Source organism: Rhipicephalus microplus, chromosome 5, assembly GCF_043290135.1.
Source record: "Rhipicephalus microplus isolate Deutch F79 chromosome 5, USDA_Rmic, whole genome shotgun sequence".
NCBI classification, from domain to species: Eukaryota; Metazoa; Arthropoda; class Arachnida; order Ixodida; family Ixodidae; genus Rhipicephalus; species Rhipicephalus microplus.
The window spans coordinates 49,534,944-49,554,995 of record NC_134704.1 but is presented as its reverse complement, the minus strand read 5'-3'; the positions used below and the strand labels follow the sequence as shown (position 1 = coordinate 49,554,995).

General features: G+C 47.9%; 1 protein-coding gene across 1 annotated transcript in view; it reads right to left on the bottom strand.

Moving 5' to 3' along the window:
- Positions 1 to 2,300: 2,300 nt before the first annotated feature.
- Positions 2,301 to 20,052, bottom strand: part of LOC119173875 (calcium-activated chloride channel regulator 2) — a 387,319-nt gene continuing 369,567 nt past the window's right edge. The window contains exons 11-15 of the mRNA XM_037424657.2: positions 8,334 to 8,468; positions 7,469 to 7,613; positions 6,554 to 6,718; positions 5,031 to 5,261; positions 2,301 to 3,699 (exon numbers count right to left, since the gene is read on the bottom strand). Of these exons, the coding sequence (XP_037280554.2) occupies positions 2,705 to 3,699; positions 5,031 to 5,261; positions 6,554 to 6,718; positions 7,469 to 7,613; positions 8,334 to 8,468 (1,671 nt within the window). The 3' untranslated portion in view covers positions 2,301 to 2,704. The remainder of the gene's footprint in view (positions 3,700 to 5,030; positions 5,262 to 6,553; positions 6,719 to 7,468; positions 7,614 to 8,333; positions 8,469 to 20,052) is intronic.

The following is a 20,052-nucleotide window of genomic DNA, read 5'->3' as shown; positions in this document are numbered from 1 at the left end:
AACCACGTTTGAAGGAAAGACAAAAAAATTGTGATGGAGAACAAACAAAACACGCAAACAATGAGAATACATTGACACGAAATATTGCACACCAGACATATGGGCGTCGTCATAAAACTTCTCGCGCTTTTTCATCAACACTTTGTACAAAACGAAAGAGAATAAACAGAACAGATGAGACAGCTCCGCGCAATATGTATGTTGTTCCTGCAGGCAGAAATGGGTTATGCCGTGTATGTATATGCCCTCTCGGCGATGCGTTCGCTTGATTGCTCTTTGGTGAGGAGGCTCTTGGGAAATTTTCGTTCCCGTCTCGCGAAAGAGGACTCTTTTATTTACCGAACTTAACGGTGCCTTCAAATGCTGTGTGTCAAAGTGAGAAAGGCAGAAAGACTTGTAGAGTATCGTTCGCAGAGAAAAAAAATCAGTAAGCAATGATGAAGAAGCCATTCTGTCATTGTTTCGTATCAAGTGGCGTGTCATTGAGAGACAAAAGTGTGCAATCGATATTTGAAGAAAGTATGACGAGACGATAAGATTCCTGTCTTGTTGTGCTTTTTTTATCTAGATGTTGAAAAGAGAGAGGAAAAGAAGGAGAGAGAAAAAGTGAGATGATGACGAATTGAATCGGAAATTCTGAGAAACTCGATCACATTGTTTACATACAAATGCACAAACAACTCTGGGAACGAGAACATACACTGGTGTGCGGGGTTGGGGGCGTCTTCTTGTGGTTATAGAAGTGTCGTTCACACTTTGTCGTTTTTCTTCCTTCGCCTTGATGAAAGAGAAAAAAAAACAAACAGAAATGACTCGAGAAAGGCTGTGTGTGTACCAAGCAAAGAACACACTGCGACGTGGTGGTATACAAACTATTACAGTGGTGCCCCAGGCAAAAAAACATTTCTCACAGACTTCCTATACAGACTGGTAATATCATACGACACACCGTAACACTTCTACGCCACTTCTACGCCACTGCCATTTTCTCGAAGAAGTGTTTTTTTTTCTTTAAAAAATGGGACGGCACAGCGTGCGACCGCTTCTTCTCGACGTTCGGTGATATGAAAAAAATTAAAGAAATAAACTATGAAAGGAAACTAAAAAAAAGCTAGCATGAGAAGTATTGTGCAGCGAAGATAATTAAACCATGCAAACAAAAATGAACGTAACGAAATGCGAGAACGAACTGCGCTACAACGGTTAATGCCAGCTGTGACCACGATGAAGAGACAGTGCGAAGCCATAGTCGAAACTTGGCTGCTGTTGCTGCTGACTAGAGCAAATTCATTCGGTGTAACGAAGCGTGCGGGATTAATGTATTGACAAGTGTGTACGGGAAATCTGCGGACCAAGGGAGTTAGTCTATAACGTACAAAGGGGGAAGGGAGAGAAGAAAACCAGTGCGAACGCCGCGGAACGTAGGTGTGCGTCTGTGGTCTACGTATACAGTTTTGCGGGAGGCCAGAATGTCCGGGCACGCGTTTACGTTGGTAAGGTGGAGGGTCTCTAGATAGCGACTCTAGATTGAACTGCCTCTCATGTCTCTCATGCTCTAATTTGACTAGCCGCATTTAGCAAAGGCTACTCGTGACTAGCGAATTCCTAAAAAAAGAAAAAAAAAAGAAAATGACGCCTGGTGTTCGTGCAAGCAGATCGCTGATTGGTTCGTTCTCAGACGGAGTCCCAATCTGGCCCAAAAATAAAACCGACGCTTTGGTGCGGGGGCCGAGTCGTCGGTCGCTCCCCGTGACACGGGCATAGGACTGTATTCCCATCCGCTTCACTCCGTGCGCAGGCACACACACACACACAAGCGCGCGCACACCGTTCTTGGCGGTCGTTTTTTGTTTTTCTTTGATCGTGTCCCATCGACTGTTGGGTCCGAGCACAATGCAAACTCACTGACGACACGCGTGCACACTAGAGACACTTCGGTAAAAGCAAAACGAGCAAGCAGCAGAACTAAAAAAAAAAAAACGTTATCACACTGACCGTCCGTCTAAGCAGTTAAGCTTAAATCTCTCGGCGGTTTCGCGAGAACGGAGGATTTTTGTTGTTGTTGTTGTTGACATTGTCTGGATCAGAAGAAGAGGCATGGTAGGCGCGCAGACTGTCGTATCTTCGAAGTGCTATTGGTTATTAAATTTAAAAATAAAAGAAAGAAATGCTCTCGTAATCTCACTTCGCAAGTCCGTTCTTTCAGGCGATCAGCACGCACATTTCGGAAAAGAAATTAGTTTTTTTTTGAGGGCGGGGGGACGCGTACTTGAGAGCGCAGAACGTTTTTCACTGTGGCGAGAGCGCGTGACGGTTCGCTCGCGTTCCAGTCACAATTGGCGCTCGCTGTATGCACGCAGTAGCTATAGCCGCACGAGGTGAGAGCTATGTGCAAGCCCTGCGAAACGTGCACGAGATGGTACACCACAAAGCGTGCAAACGTCGTTTCTCGTTCGTGATAGCCACTTGGAGATTCATCATTCACACGGGCGAAATCACAAGCCGCTCGGGTATAGCATTGCTTCGACGAAGACTCCGTTGCACTGTCACCAAGATGAGTCTGCTTCTTCTGTCACGCCCTTCTTGTGTCTTTTTTTCGGCGTTAAGCGCATCTTAATAGCTCGCTTTCGGGATTCTCGGCGGCCACAATTTGACGCGAAGAAGTAAATGGGTACGAGTGCGCGAGCGGACGCTTTGGGGCGCGCTAGACCTGCGTGATGTTGCGCGTCACGCCTCCGGTCTTGTCGAGAGAGTGCTGCGACGAAGTGTAGACCGCGTTGTAGCTGGGCACTTGCGGCGGCAGCGCAGGAACGACCCCGTCTTGTCCCGGACGATGCTTGGCCAATCTCGCCGGTTGCGGCACGCCACCGTAGTCGCTCTTCGAGTACAGCGACGGCGTGGACGAGTTGAGCGACACGCCGTCCTCGACCATCATGATTGGCGGTGGCTCGTGCCTCTGCTTGGCCTGCTGGACCTTGTTGTAGTGGTCCAGGAGTACGCTGGCGGGCCACGAGTTCACGGGGCTGATGGCCGCCGCGTCCAGGCGACCCGTCGTGGGCGTCGTCTGCTGCTTCACGTCGTCGTCCATGATGGGCGTCGTTGTCTGCGGAGTCGGAACGGTCGTCGTGAGGTCGTCCCGCGCGATCTTCGCCGGAAGCGGTGGAGGCTGGGACGTGGTACCGTTGTCGGTGGACTTCTTGGGTGGCGGCGCCTTGCGGCGTCGCGCCATTAGCAGAATGATGACGATGATTCCGACTAGGAGCACGGCCAGGGGAACGGCGATGATCAGGGCCAACTGGGCAGCGTTCAGTTTGTCCCGGGTGCTGCGAGAACCGCTGGGTTGTCCGTGGGCGCCTGCGCCTCCCGCCGTGCCCGAGCCGCTGCCCCAGGAGGACGAAGGCTGCGTCGACGTCGACGTCGTGGTCGGAGGCGGGATGATGACCACTTCGACGACGTTCGAGACTTGACCGGCGTTCCCCTGGTCGTCAATGGCCCGGATAGCGAAGTAGAGGGGGGCCGAGGACATCGGCTGCTGTCCATTCTTGAGACGCACGGTGGCCGTCTGGGTGGCGCCAAATGGCTTTGGAGGCTCGTAGTAGGGTCCGTCGACGTCCCACTGACCAACGAGCTGGCCGTGACCCGCGAAGCGGCGCTGAGCGTTCAGCCTGTCCTTGAAGCTCTTCAGCTCGTAGCGACTCGCTGTTTGTGGGAGGGGACGGGAAAGAGAAGACAAAAGAATATGAGTTTGTTGGCGTGTTTGGGAATCATAATAAATGTTAATACTAATAATAGTAAATCACAGATAATGATAACAAAAGTATCTGGCGTCAGGACTTTCACGAAAACGAATCAATACGTGTGGTGCTTCAGAATAGTCCACTTTCCTGCAATTCTACGGCTATCATAATAAAAAAAGTTTTTTATTAGAAGCGTTAAATAACTTATTCTTCAATTAAGCTTCTGTAGTGCAAAAAATTAAAGCAGGATTAAATTTAGTTAAGTAGGCTCAGCAATACAATAGAGTATAACACTTAAGGAAATCGCAAGTCTGAAGAAAATATTATTTAGATAAGTTTTATTATAAACTAAACAAGCTGATGCAAAGGCAGCTTTATATAATAAAATAGAGGAAATGCTATAAACAATAGGCTTATTGCAATAAGCAAAAAAGAAGTGGTGAAGAAAGCTTTACAAATAAATGAGCCACAGAAAAGAATGTTACGGGATGGATATACAGAAAAACAATGATTTATTTAAATTTAGTTGGGCCATTCGATGTATCTTATTACCATGAACTATATCTCTAGGTAGGTTTGGTCTACTGGCAAAAGCTTGTCATCCGAGTCAGTGACCCGAACAGCGGCCTCCCAGGACGAAGTGGATCGGTTTGGCCATAGGGTCCTGGGGCTATCAGAAAATGCTCTAACTGTGAATGATATACCGGGGGTGCTCTGTACGGGAAACAATGGAGGTTTATAGCTTTTTTATAGTGGTATTGGACGCAAGCACTATACAGAGGAGCGTAGCAGACAGAAGACAAGCGTTTTTGTCCTTTGTCGTGTTTTCGCACTCATTACCATTATGAATAGCGTATTCAACTGGCCCAACCAGCAACGTAGATGTACTTTTAGCTTGTCCGGTATTTCAGCTTATTAAAATATGTTTATGAAATACCGGCTTACCGGACGATGATAGCGACATCCGCTTCGAACAATTTAGTCACGTTTAGTTGTTTTCGCCTGCTGTCTTGAGGAAAAAAAAGTTTAAAAGAGAAGCCTATTGGAGGCTTACAATGGGGGCTACCTACTGCCCAAGATTCACATCAGCAAATATTTAATAAAATCTAGGTTTTTACAATAACGATTCTCTGCTTGCTTCGTTCATCTCGACCCCACCCAGTGGCGCCACTTACCCGACCTCTCACGTTTAATACTAGTGGTGTCCGGTATAACACTCTCGCAAAGAAGTTATGGAGACAAACTAGAACTGTCCACTGTTGAATGTTACGGAAGTATGTGGGCGGTTCTGACCTTGTCCTTCGTCGAAGTCATCGCCCGGCGCTGTCCAGTTGAACGTCACGGCCATCCTGCGGTTGTCGGTGGACACCACGCGGAGGTCGGTGATTCGGCTGGGTGGCAGCACGTCGCGTTCCGGCTTGGGCACCGTCACGAAGAACGAGCCGTAGTGGTTAATGCGCGTGAATCGGCTCGTCTTCTGCGAGTAGCTGTCCGGCACGCGGCTGCCGCAGCACGAAGGATACTCTGCGCAAGAACCAAGCAGACCGCACCCCCTCGTACGCTCCATCTGCTTCGCGAAACATTGGTGCACACTTGGTGGCACTCAGGCATATCTATCATGCGTCAGGCGTCCAATAACTGGGAGAAAGCCTAAAAAAAAAAACTACAGGTACCGCTCATCTTGAGAGAACTAAGATAACATCGTTTGACAACCATTTGGGTAACTCGGGCTAATCTCACACAGCTTTACAACTTTTTTCAAACAAATTACGCGACCGTGTATTTTCTTGATTGACTGATTTGTGGGGTTTAACGTTCTAAAACCACCATATGATTATGAGAGACGCCGTAGTGGAGGGCTCCGGAAATTTAGACAACCCGGGGTTCTTTAACGTGCACCCAAATCTGAGTACACGGGCCTACAACATTTTCGCCTTCATCGGAAATGCAGCCGCCACTGACGGGATTCGATCTCGCGACCTGTGGGAAGGTGTATTTTCTAGAGCGCACGCAGCACAGAAAGTAAATCACTGTAATAAAACAAATTGTCTCCTGGTGTGCGTGAAACTGTTGCGTACTCTCCCGAGATCTGCGAAAGTTCAGTTCTGAAATTTTTGTATTGTTCAGCGCGACTTTCGATACAGGAGCACATTTTGGCTCTTTCATGACCTTTAGAAGCCTCTTCTCACAGTAGGCGTGACTGCTTTATCAGTAAACTACCACTAATAAACTGCTTTGCTATATCAAAAAAAGACAGACATGCAATGACGTCATGCAAAACGCAAAAGACGTTACGCGGAGTCTTTAGCTGAGGGGTAAAATTGTGGACTAACGGTGAATGAAACTAGGGGAAAGAAACAACCTGTCGGTTGTCAGAACTGAACCCACTGCTCCCACGTTGCACGGACGTCGCAGGTTCGATTCCCAGTGATGCCGAACCCCGTTCGAATGCGGAGTTTGTCCAAAGGCTCGGCCCCACCACTGGCAGAGAGCTGCTTTTCGTCCCACTTAAATTCATCTTGGAATGGTCTCATAAATGTGGTACTCCAATTCGAAACCGGAAGTAACGTTCGGCTCTTCGACTGATTTCTTTTGTAGCCGCAATAAACGACTGCATTATATTCTTATGAGTATTTCGTTTTGCGTTTCAGACAACGGTCAATTGTTGTAGCAGCAGCGTATTTGACGACGTAAGAAATTGCAGGCATCCACGAGGACACGAGGGACCGATGATGCCCGTAATTCGCGGGCTTTAGTGGTGGCGTACGCAGCTCGCTCCCTTTCTCCCTTATTGCAACTATACGCAAAACGCTCACCCGCGCCTTCGGGAAACCTGCTTTCGAACTCGGCGCTGGAGGCACCGACGACGACAGCCGAAACGTCGTTGTCGTTGGCCACCACGGTCAGGTCGTAGCGGCCGGTGCTCGTGAAGTCGGTGAAGTAGCGGCTGTAAACGCCGTCATTCTGCGTGATGTCCGGATCTGCGAAGAAGGCGTCGATGAAGAGAGTTAACGCGCTTCAGTCGCGGTTGGCCGTATGAGCTATAGGCAGGTCAAAAAGAAGCCGTAAACACAGTGGTACCCGAGAAACCCCTGCAAAGGGGGTGTCGCTGGGGCCACGCCCTATAGAAGGCAGCCTCGAAGAAATGAGATCACTTCTTTTCTTAAGACAAGGCTGCCGAAACGCTAGCTTAAGCGACGCTCCCAGTTCAAGAATTTTTCGTCTCTTCCTGCCTGGGCCCGACAGACCTCTGCCTTGAGGCGCTATGCAGGATTGCCCAAGCTTGGCGAAACTCGGGATCAGCTCGGAATCTTTCCGAACTTTGGCGACACCCCATTTTAAGTGAGCCAACAGAACGAAGAAGTTAAGTCTTCAACGCGCTGCGTTTCATTGGTTACGCTGGATCCCGGCATCGAGTCAAGGACAAATATGAGCAATGTTTTTAAACCACCGCCATCTTCTTTCATATGCTGGTCGTTCTACTGAGTGCAGAAGTGTACCCAACCAATAAATGTGCCAGAATCTTTTCGTGACAATATTTTTTTAGAGGCACGGAGTCTATTTTAGAATAATCAGCATGGTGGCCTCCGAGATTATTTCCAGCCGAACGTATGACATCACGACCAGAGCTAAACACGAGGCCATGTGTTAAACACGAACTCCATACCATCAGCCTTTCGCACTTGCCAAAACTTTGGGCCCGCAAAGTCATCACACTGACAGGAACGTACCTCCAGCTCCGTTGTCAATCAGATGCAGCCTGGTGATGCTGTCCGTGTCGGGGTGTCGGATGAGGGCAGTCACCATAGCTTTGGCCACAGGGTGAGACCCCTTCTTCAGCTCGGCGTAGATTATGAATCTGTCGGAACCGTTTACCTGGAACGCGACCGAATGGTTTTGGTCATACATGTCGCAGGTATACATTTCTGGCTCATTTACTAAACTTTTGCCATTGAAATGCGTAAAACCAAGTTTGGATACATTGGCAAACGCTCGTGACAGGCCCATCGAAAGAATGTTGCGTGATACGAGACTGACCGCATTTGTACACGCTGCATAGTATAAGTCGCAAACGGCTCGTTTTCTGAGATAGCTTTAGCGAGCCTGGTATTAAGGTTTGCGCAATTCCGATTTCGATGGCTAGATAAATGTCATAAGTGCCTCTTTTATAATTAGGTGGTGACCTAAGAGCCGCCGAACTAAATTATTTTCATTCGGCCTAGATCCTTGTTTATTGAAATAATTTATTTTGACAAATAAAAGGAGGCCAACTATTGTTTTATTAATGTTCTGCGACTACACTTCTAATGACACACTTAGTGCTTGTCTTTTAAAGTGTTCTTGTTTGTCTTTTTCAGAGTTTATATGGAAGATCTCCGCGCCAACAGGTGGCGTCACGAAACGGGCGGACACGTTTCCGCCTCTGGCAACCTGACAACGCACAAACTAAACTTCTACACTGTTTTCTTTTTTATGTTCTGGGATAAGAGCGCTGTAATCAAGCAGTGCCCTGTGAAGCGGTTTGCACATACTTCAGTTAAGAATTTGAGCCGTACACTGAGAACGCCGCGGTGCAAAGTACGACATGTGTCTCACCGCCGACGAATGTCCGCTTATCCAGACGTCGAGCAAGATGGGCGTTTCCTTGGCAGCCGGCCTGGCGTACACCAGACCGATGACCGGCTGGTCCGTCTTCGTGGTCGGCTCGGCCCGGAGCTCCCACATGCCGACCTGCGTCACGGGCGAAGAGCACACTACGTTTAGCAAGGACACTTAGATATATCACTATTACAATCATCGTCATCCCCGCTTTAGGATGAATGCGCCTCCAACGATTTATAGTCAGCACTGTCTAGCGCAAGCCGATTTCATCCGATGCCCTCAAATTTTCGTATTTTATCACTTGCATAGCGTACTCAGAGTGAGTGAGAGAGAGAAACAATCAGAAGGCAGGTCGGCTCGGGCTTGTGCACTCTGGCCTGCTACTCTACACACAAGGAAAAAAAAAGGGGGAAAGAGTGATGAATATGATGATGGGGACTCAAAATACCTTTGCGACCACACAACGTAAACTGAATTCCTCTTTCAGAATCCCTTTTTTTTCTTTTCTAATGTGCGTATACTCGCTCTGATTTGTCAGGAAATCTATACTATTAGTCACGAGAGCTGCTCCAAGGCAATTCAGCTTAAATTTTATAGGGTGTCAAATAAGTGACTTCTCTCTAACGAAAGACGATTACATGTCTTTGCGTTCAGAAGCCTTTACTGCATTCTTTTGCTTTATTTCAAGAGTCCAGACACCAAATAAAATATTCATCGGGAAACAAAAGGAAAAATACAAAGCGTCGAGGTATCATCTATAATTTCTCTCTCTGTATCTCTCTCTCTCTCTCTCTCTCTCACACACACACACACACACACACACACACACACACACACACACACACACACACACACACACACACACACACACACACACACACACACACACACACACACAACACACACACAAACACACACACACACACACACACACACACACACACACACACACACACACACACACACACACACACACAAAGCAAAAAGCGCACATAAAATAATCACGTTCCTTCCTACGGGCAACGTAGCGTAAGGCCCATATGTAACGCATGCTTATCAATCTGAGCACCTCCGGTATGGATATTAAGGAGCGGAAAGGTGCGTATCAGGTGGGTCTGCACGCAGAGACAATTGCATAAGACTGCAGAATAAAACAGCGCGCGCCCTGAAAAAGCGTGCCCCCCCCCCCCCTCAAAGAAAACCACGTCACCTCTCGTTCACTTCGCTAGGTAACGAACTCGGTCCTCTCTAGAGCATCAAAGATCGTACGGCGAGCCCAGACGAGTTCGAAAAGGGTTGTAGCAAAAAAAGTAATATTGATAATAAAGAAAAGGGAGGACAGATGAAGGAAAGCAAGATAGGATAGAAAACAATGATGTATCAATGCGGGGAGGGGATAGGCATGATAGAGTAAAAAGAGAAAACCGGGAAATAAAGATATAAGTGGGCAGATGTACAGATACATGAATATAAATACATCTACACATCTAAAATGGTACGATAGAGTAAAACGAGAGAATCGGGACACAGATATATAGGTGGACAGATGTGCAGATAGATAGATCAATAAAGAAAGAGAGGGAGTGGAGCGGCTTTAATACGTGCTCTCAGCCGCTGGGGAGTATTAGACGAGACACGTCTTTTTCACAAAGACGCACGCAACAAGCCTGCCAGTTGATCCACGTAAAAGTCAAGATGGATTGGGTAAGGGGTGGGGGTGGAAGTGTGACGATCGTGGAACTCGGAAAAAGCGGAGCCAACCGTTACATACACGGACAAAGAACACCTCGAAAGCTTATTTCATGGCAGCCTTATTTTCCCCTTTCCTATTTTTATTTCCTACGGTGCGAAAAAAAAGGGAAGTAATAGAAGTAGAAGGTAGCCAATTCCGTTGGGATAAAAATTGATTGGACGGGTCGATAGAGTCATACGGGGACTGCGAGTTAACCTTACTTCCTTTCATCCCTTTTCTCCGCTAGCGTCGTCCCCCTTTGTATCCCCGCCAGCATCCCCATGGGGATCTCGACCCCTTCTCATCGCTCCACTCTCGGAATCGGAGTGGAGTTTGCGTGCCACAAGGAAGATCAAATAATAAAAAAAGACGTTGAGATGTCACGCTGGGCAGCACGATAGCTTCGTGAAGGTAAAGAAAAGAGAGAGGATGATATGGAGAGGGCAATTAGGGAAACGCGTCCTTCGAGTATTGTTGAAGAGGAATGGGGTTTGCTGGGTTACGCAACAAGACGACGAAAAAAAAAGATGTCGTAGAAGTCGAGAAGGTACGCGAAATCAGAGACGTTAAAGCGTAATGAGAAAAAAAGGGTGAGAGTGATTAGAAGAGGGCTGTCAGGGAAGCACGCGCTTTGAAGATGGGGAGGGGAGGGACGGGGCAGGTGACGCGTTGCACAACAACTTTATAAAGTGGGTGTCACGGAAGCGTAAAGAGCGATACCTGAAACCCGAGATGTGAGGGTGTAATGAGGCATGAAGAGAGAGGAAAATGGGGAGAGGTCAATTAGGGAAACACGCGCTCGGAGGTTGAGGAGTGAGACGTCAGCATAGGGAGGTGGTGCGTTGCGTAACAACGCTGTAATGAGGATGTGCTAGAAGTGTTGTAGACGGCAAAGCCTGATGTTCAACAGCTAATTGGGGAAAAGAGGGAAAGAAGGTAGAGAAGAAAAGATTATACAGATGAAAGGAGACCAAACTAGACACCGTATTGGAGAACGATGCTAAAGTTTTGATGTAATCGTGGTTAAAGAAAATAAAAACGGTTTTGTGAAGTACGCTTGGATATGTAAGACATGGAGAAAATATAGTACAATATTAAGAACGAAATAAAGTTCTGATTATAATTTTTATGTGTGTCCGTCACCTTTTCGACTCCGGGGCTTTGAAATCAACGTACAATATTTTTCAAATCAACGTACACGCTAGATCATTCAATAAATACGAGAGAAGCCTGTTGGGCTAATTGTAGCACGCAAAAACCACAAAAAAGTTGGGGTCAAATAACCGAGATGGTGAACTGGATGAGCGTTGACTTACAGTGGTCCGTCAAGTGTGCAGTGTTTTATTCTTCATGCCCACCTTCACTTTTTCTTAATTTTTTTTCTTGGTGCTGCAATCTGCCCAAGTATCTATCGGCTAACTTGACGAAATAAAAGTACTGGGCGTGGCAGATTTACCCAGAAAAAACGTAACACACGCGAAAAATGGCAGAAAACAACAACAAGACACTGCGTTTTATGTAAGAATAGAAACGGGCTGTTCCCTCGGGACCCTTCCTCCATACACGGGACATTAGGTGCAGGTCAGAGTAGCCATATACTCAGCTCAAACGAACGCAGATCATCTAAAACAAAGTGCTATAGATCAGTAGAGAAAGCAGATAAAGAGAACGAAACAAAAGTTCGTCCATTCAATCAGACGTTATCTTTGTTTTATTTCGATGTCGCAGTTGGCCCTCCTCCTAATGCCACGCACTCAGCTCCCTTCGCACGTTTCGACATCGGCTGCAATATAGCGTTGCGTGTTGGCAAGGGGCTGCTGATACGGGCTTCGCGACCAGCTGTACACGGCACCGGAAGACAAAGAGTCACGCGGGAAAACGCACGGCGCAATGTTGTACACGGCGGACGTATACAGGAAGTACGATGCAATGTCCAGGGTGCCGCCGGACGCCCTTTAAGAAGCAGCTCGCTGCCCGTACGAGATACACAGCCTGGGAACTACGTGCCGCGAGCTTTGAAGGGTCTCAAGAACTCGCCTTTCGGATTCGGCGTAGCTGTACACGTTTTACGGGCCTGGAGAAAACGCGGGAGCAAAACGTGCGGATGCGGAGGTATGAAACATACGTCGGCCAGCGCTAGTTTCGCCATGTGTGTGTGTGCGTGCGTGCGTGCACGCGTGAGAGTGAGTGTGTGTGAGTGTGTGTGTGTGTGTGTGTGTGAGAGAGAGAGAGAGACGAAGCTGAGGTGTAAGCGAAGTTGAGTCAAGATTGGTTATATGTCGGAGCTACGATAATATCCCCCCCCCCCCCCCGCACGCACATACTCTTCGTTAAGCATTACCGGAGCAAGGACTTTTGCCCTGTGTCATCATTACAGGGGAAAAAAGTACGAGTCCTACACAGGTGAACATACAGTTGCACGCGACAAGCGTGAGGTTGGTGGCGGAGCGCTGCACTGTTTACTGAAACAAAATAAAAACAAGCAAACAAACAACAACAACAAAAACTTTGGGCGGAGTTGCGACAGAGTCGCCGCACTCTCAGCGACGCGAAAGCGAGCGGAAACGGGACTGGCATAAAGTGACGAAAAAAACAACAACAACGAAAAAACTGAAGTAATAATCGAGCCCGACAACAAAGAAGTGGGAGCCTGTGCGACCGTAGCATACGCTGTGGCGCGCCGTTCGTTTCCGATGGCACGCGGCTTATTAAAGAGGTATATATACAGACACACGGGTACCACGCCGCGTACGTGCGTAGTTCGGATGTGCGCGAAGGGCCCCCACGTATCGGAAATCGAAACTATGCGTTACGCTCGAGCAAAACAACAAATTTAGAAAAAAAAAACGCCGTCGCTTGTGCGTGGCCCCGCAAGTTTCGTCTGCTCGCATGTCCCTCCCCCTAACCCCTTCCACCATTTTTTTTTCTTATTTTGTTAGGAGTAGCACGCTTCATGTTGACAAGGCTAGGCGTTGTCGAACCGTTGTAGCAGACAAGAGGGAAAGGGTGGGGAGGCGTGGAACAATCGCGGAGTTTCGTCTGACGCGGTGAAACCTGCTCACGTACACACGCCATAGGCGCGGTGCGGAGGACGACGCGATTCATAGGCACAACAGACAGATGATGAGAAAGCGTGGTGGTGGTGGGAGGAATGGTTTCAACGAAGCGTGAAGAGCCGCACCTGGCTGGTACGTTCGAGCGAATCATGCGCTGTCAACGTGTCAGTGATAGCCTTCATCCCCCCTCCCCCCCCCCTATTTTGCTTCACTTATAATGGAAATCTATAGGCCGTGGCTGCCCCTACCATTTCTCGTACAGATGCAAGTAAACAGAATGAACGCCCTATCTGCGCATTGCACTGGAAACATTTATTGAATTCATGACGCGGATCTTGTGAACTGCGCCAGCGTTTGCGAGCAGAGTATTGATTTAAGATACATCATGTGTGCCCCGGCAATCGTGGAAAATTCAAGAAAGAGGTACGAATGGTTAATTTTCAGGCAATACTGGAGCACGCAGTTCCCCAAAAAGTGAAGTAACGAAAGGAAAACTAGGTGTTTCGGTGAGCAGCGTGTGTGTGAAGGAGCGTACGCTTCGGTGTTAGCGTTTGTCGATTGGGCGCGCACAAACCTGCCACTGCATGAATCGGGTTCCACAGAGGCACTGATTGGCAACACAGATAAAAAATAGGACGCGTATCTGCAAGTCTCGCTGCAAATGTCGTCGAAAGACAATGGTTTTCTGCCGGTTGTCTGTATTTTTTAAGTGTGAATACACTTTATAAGCGACCCCAAACCATCCACCGCCGTCGGCGGCGTCCGCAGTCTTCTCTCTATCTTTAAAAGAAAGAGGACTTGGCGGGCCGCAGCGCGACGCTCTACCGAATAAGCCACGGACGCGACGCTGATATCGGTGTCAGTAACGCGCCTTATACCCCCTCCCCCTTCGCTCGCTCCTCTGCTCTCCTCGCTCGCTGCAGCTACGCGCGCACCCCTCTCTCTCGCGCGCCCGCCTTCTCTCTCAGTCTCCCGTTGAGAGCGGGTCGTGCGATGGATGTCCCGGAGGCAACGCTACCATCTGGATATAAGGCGCGTTACTGACACCGATATCAGCGTCGCCAACGGATTTTAACTTTACTCCCCCTCATAGCATCATCCCGTGCATTCGCACTCAACCATGTTTGGGAGTTGCTTGGGAGTTTTTTTCGTGCATAGTGTCGCAGTTTGAGCGCAGCATAATAAGCACAACGGTCTTGGGAATTACGTATGCACGTATATACTAGTGAAGGAACACGCCACCTGATACGTATTGAAGTTGTGCCTCAGCTATGCCTAATATTTACTCTGTGATCGACTATGTTCACAAGTATTAACGCTGCCACCAGTTAAAGACGGCTAGGCGTTGAGCAAGTGCTTAAGCCTTGACCGGATGACTGAATCGTTTTGTGAGACAGGCAGGCAAACCAAAATGTCTGTGTGAAAACTATTGCCTTGGAAGGTTGGCTTCTAAACTCTCGAAGAAGTTACAAAAATGGTGTTGTATACATTTATTGCGAGACTGTAATCTCATATTTTGTGTTCAGGAGCAGTTTGTCCATTCATCTATCTATTATTGTATGCCGATTTCTATTTTATATCTATCATCTACTTGGACTTACGCCGCAGCCCCCACACCGGCACTATAGGAGTGGCACGCAAAACAAATAAGCAAACGTCCAAACACTTATGAATACGCCTGCGAGGATTCTTGAAGTGGCTATCAATTGATGTTACCGCTTGCAGAACTCTAAGCTTCAACACTTAAATGGAATACTCTTCAGCGAGAGCATCTACTGTTTTCCTGCTAAAACATTCCGCATGCCATTCCAATAGTTTCGTCATGAGATTCATACATTTTCTATTATTTTTGCTCATATATCATAGTTATAACTTCGTAAGTCTTACGGAAAGATCACCCTTTCTTGAAAACCCAATAGGGAGCAAAGGGTGCTCGTCTGGCGACAAGCTCATTTACACCCTTTAGGGTGAGAATTTGTTTAATGTGTACGTAGTTACTGAAATGTCATACAAAACGTTTCAATAGGGTTTTCCTCCCTTACTGGCGCAACTACACTCCCGAGTCCCTGGTTTTCGCAGCTTTTAAAACACGCGTCAGCACTTCGTTAAGAGCGATCGACCGAAGTTGTCTACGTTCGATACAAGGCACAACCACTCGGAGCGCGGTCTGCGCGCCCGCTTCTCCCTATGTCCCTAGTCTTCCGAGTGACACACGTCTCTAGTAGCGCGCGCATGCGCATCCGGTCCTTCCACGCGGGCTCATTTTTAATCCCGACGTTGGTGGGTTTCGTATTTTCTTCGCAGACCTACGTGGGACTATATATACGCGTTTTCTTTTTTCGTTTGAAAGACGCCAAATAAGCGATAAATACAGAGAGAGAGAGAAAGGGCTAACCCGACAACGAGGAGGAGAGGAAACCCGTTCTTCGGTAAACAGACCTAAAACAAGCATTATTTAGGGAGCGAGAGAGAGAGAGGGAGAGAGAGGAAGATTGAAAGAGAGCGCGTGAGAGAGAAATTGCATAAACTGAAAACTCGGGCACCTCACAGTTTGCATACACACCAACGCACAGGAAAAAGGATGCCCAGTGGGTATAAAACCCGGTTGTGCATGCGTAGCGCGGAAGCCCTCTTGGTGTATAGTGTCCCCCACCCTCCCCCACGTTTTCCCCCTTTAGCCTCCGGTCCCCGCGGGGACGACAAACGCGGTTTGGCTTCGAATAAATAACGCCAGGGCTGTATGCGCAAAACCGCGGCCTTCCGCTGAGAAAGCCCCCCGTACAGGCGCTGCTAGGATTCTTCGTGGGCATCCCTTCTTATTTCGCGTGCGCCAGAAATAAAATGAAAGGAAAAGCGAATGTACCGAACAGATCCTGCACGTGGAAGAGGAATCTCAGTTCTCGACGGGTGAAAGCCGAGGGACGAGGAAGGGGGCGCGGAAGTGAGCGCGTTGAACAGAGAAGGCCGCGCTCCTTAGCACTGTACAGTACGGTGCAGTATCGTGCGAGCTTGTACCCGCTCGCGATGGTGAACCAGAACCCAATGCCGGAGACTGAAGTCCAGAAAAGTCTGCGTTAGCATTAGACATTTTAAATACATTTAATTGTGTTCGAAAAATGGTAGGTGTAACCTTAAGAGACACGAAAAGAGCAGAGTGGATTAGGGAACAAACGGGGGTTAAGGATATCATAGTTGAAATCAAGAAGAAGAAATGGACATGGGCCGGGCATGTAGCGCGTAGACAGGATAACCGCTGGTCGTTAAGGGTAACTCACTGGATTCCCAGAGAAGGCAAGCGGGTTAGGGGGAGATGAGATTAAGAAGTTTGCGGGTATGAATTGGCAGCAGCAAGCACAGGACCGGGTTAACTGGCGGAACATGGGAGAGGCCTTTGTCCTGCAGTGGACGTAGTCAGGCTGATGATGATGATGATGATGATGATGATGATGATGATGATGATGAATTGTGTTCGACTACTTTGATAGTCAACGTTAGGCGACAGGGAGGAGACAGTCATTCAGCTACGGCCATCATTGGCCAACAGCTTGCCGTTGGCAAGTAGTAGAATAGCGAAACAGACTCTAGTTTGGCGGAAGTTTTTGCTTTTTCTTCTTTTTTGGTTTCCTCCCCATGTTCTTACCTCCAAATTTGTGCTCATTGATTTAAAAAATGATAATATCCGGAGTTTCACGTACCAGAACCTCTAATATGATCATGAGAGACGCCGTAGTGGAGGGCACCATCTGGTATTCTTTGACGTGCACTGACATCGTGCAGCATACATGGTCCTCTCGCATTTCCCCCCCATCATAATGCGATCACCGCGTCCGGGATCGAACCTACGACTTCCAGGTCATCAGCCAAGAACCGTAACAAGCGATCGAAGTAAAAAAAGAACTTAAAATAACTAAAAAAACAATCCTAGCTGTAGCGGCACTGCGTTCGTGCGCCCCGTTGTGTTTTTTCGTCTAACGTCCTGTTCCCGTCACGCTGCCAAAGCGAATCTCGGAGGCGATTAAAAAAAGAAGCGCACGTGGTTGATATTTGTTTCGCCAGGTGCCGCAACAAACCCATCTAGTGACACGAAAGCCGTGTGCTTTCTTATTGATCTCATTAAATTAATTTTCATGAATAATCATTTGAATTGATTGAACCTGACCCTAAGTGAAGTTATGCTCCCATATCGTATGTACCCACCCATAACTCAACCTTTACAAGATGCATCGATTCCGTGACAGTTATATTGTATAGATGACTTCTGAGCATTCAGAAAACCAGAAGTAAGTGCTCGACGGGAAGTGATTGGAAAAGAAGCCTGAATCGACACTCGTTGCTCGTGGCGTTGCAAAAAAAAGTCCTATTTTCACCAGAAGGGGAAGAAATGAATGCGATAGCATCATACTCGAATGTTTTACGAAGCAAGGCTAGCATCTTTAGAAGCAATATTAGTTGTAGTAAACATGCGTTTGCTAAGTAACCAAATTTCCTGCGGCATGGCCACAGTAGATGACCACAACAAGGCTAGGTGCATGCGTAGTGACGGCGTTGAAATACTAAGTGAGGCTGGCAGTCAAATCATTTAGATCTGATCTTACATAACTGTACAAAACACTGGTGTATGAGAACACGGCCACTCCAGGCAGACTTTTGGCACCATCTTTTTTTTTTTTGTGTTGAGAGCGCAGCCCGTGAAAGGTCCCGCCTGCTGAAAGGGGGGGGGGGGGGGGGCACAAGGCGCCCACTGATCGTTGTTGTGATAGCGCAGCAACCCCCCCCCCCCCCCCTTATTTTTGTTCGCTGGCGAGATAAGCGCGCGCGCAGACGAGCCCGGCCAGAAAGGCGATGTTCGCTCCTCAGAAAGAGGAGGCTAGCACATCCTTCCCCGCATATATATACATACATATGCATACACGTGAATGACGGTGGTGGCGGCGACGGCAAAAAGCAGCCGAGACTGCCCATATAAGTGCTATCGCAATAAAACATTTTTGTATCAGTACGTACGACTAGCGCTTCACGTTCGAAATATTTTTTCCAAGCAGCATGAGCTCCCGAAGAAAACTGGAAAGCAAGAAAAAGCGCTCTGGGATGTTGTGCGGCAGCACCTTTGAGCAATAAGCACGTGGTACGTAGTGCGAGGAACTAAAATTCGTAAACAGGATGGACGACTGATCGCTATTCTAAACCACCAACTGTAAGTCGCCTTTTTTGTGGTGTTTATTCCGCAGACGACATATTTATTTACTGAGAGATGTGGACATGTGCACATGACATAGTTGGAGTTCAAAACTGTCGTGCTTCGTTTTTTTTTCATATCTTTTTCAATACAATTGGTGAAGTACTGTATAGCTGTGGTGAAATCCGAATGATCATTGCTCTTTAGCCCCCCGAGAAATTTTACCTGCTATTAGGGTCGTCTTATATTTCCTTCCAACATAACTAAGACTCCCGTTTCACCTTTGATTTACGAGGGTTCCGTGGCCTCTCCGGCATTCTGGTTTACGAAATACCGAAAATCTGCAAATGGTTTACGAAATACCGGGTCACCGTATGACGGCATCAACATCTTGTCACGCTTCGTCCAACCACACAATTATAGACGTGTTTGTTTGTTTTCGACAAGTGTACTCGATCAACTAAAAAGGCAACTCGTTCGGCATTTTAGCTGATGTCGAGAATTCGCACCAGCAGTGAAGTGGAATACTCAAGCATTCCGCAATAACACTGCTACGCTTGCCTGGTTCAGCTCGCGACAACCTGATGAGATTATCGAAGTGACATTTCACAGAGGTATCGCTGACTAAAATGGCTTCCAGCCAACTTCGATGGTACAGTATGTTCATGCTTACCGTACGGTACACCGGTACTTCCAGAATCCTAATGCCCTGATATAACGGTATGTTTTCTGGACCGGCATTCGCCAACTTGGACTTCAGGTAGAACGAATTATTACTCCTACGCTTTATTACTAGTAACGTAATACCTTTCCCAGCATCAAGCCTGCCTAAGGCAAGTTTGCGAGCAAGTCCCAAGCACCGGCGTGGCTCGCTGGTAGAATTCTGGGCTGGCAAGCATCGGACCCGGGTTGGCGTCTCACTGTGTGCTTGGCACTAAATTTTTTTTAAAATCTTATTTAGTGTAGTAGATACGGACACCAGCGGCGGCGGCGGACAAGTACGGTGCCACGCATGACCCGAGTTGTGATCTCATAACAGTTTTTGCTGTAAAAAAAAACATCACGCTGAGAATAGTTATTATAGGTTCTCGAGCACTGCACGTTTCTACAGTGCGGGGTTTAGGCAGAGTTGCGAGGGAAGGGATCGCATGCAGGAAGTGGAAGCCCATGGGGTTAAAGGCTGAAAAATCGCAGAAAAGTTTTTCCCCATCCGTCGTGTAGAAAAGCTGGGCCCGCTCGACTGCGTGCGGGATCACAGTGTCCACAGCGCTGCTGCTGCTGCTGCCGCTGCTGCTGCTGCTGCTGAGCGCACGGTTGTGCGGGATGCCATGCGCCACGGGAGATGCGGTTGCCGCCGCGAGCTTGAAGCATGCGGCGTCAAAGAACGCAAAAGAAGAAAATGTTTGGGAAACTCAGCGATTGGCTTGAGTTCAGGGGAAGACACGTAATGTTATACTACCCGAGGCTTAACGTTCTAAAACCACCGTATGATAACGAGGGAGGCCATAGTAGTGGAGGACTCTGGAAATGCCGACCTCCTCGTGTTCTTCAATGTTTCCCGACATCGTACATAGGCCTATAGCCTTCCGCCTCCATTGAAATGCGGTCGCTGTAGCCAGGATTGAACCCGTAATGTTGCTTTTAAAACAGCGGACAGCCAACAATGCACATTCAAGCCAACAGTGGCTAGCTATATAGGATGACTGTTTGGACGTGTAGGCAAACGGTATGATAGAAACATAATATAAA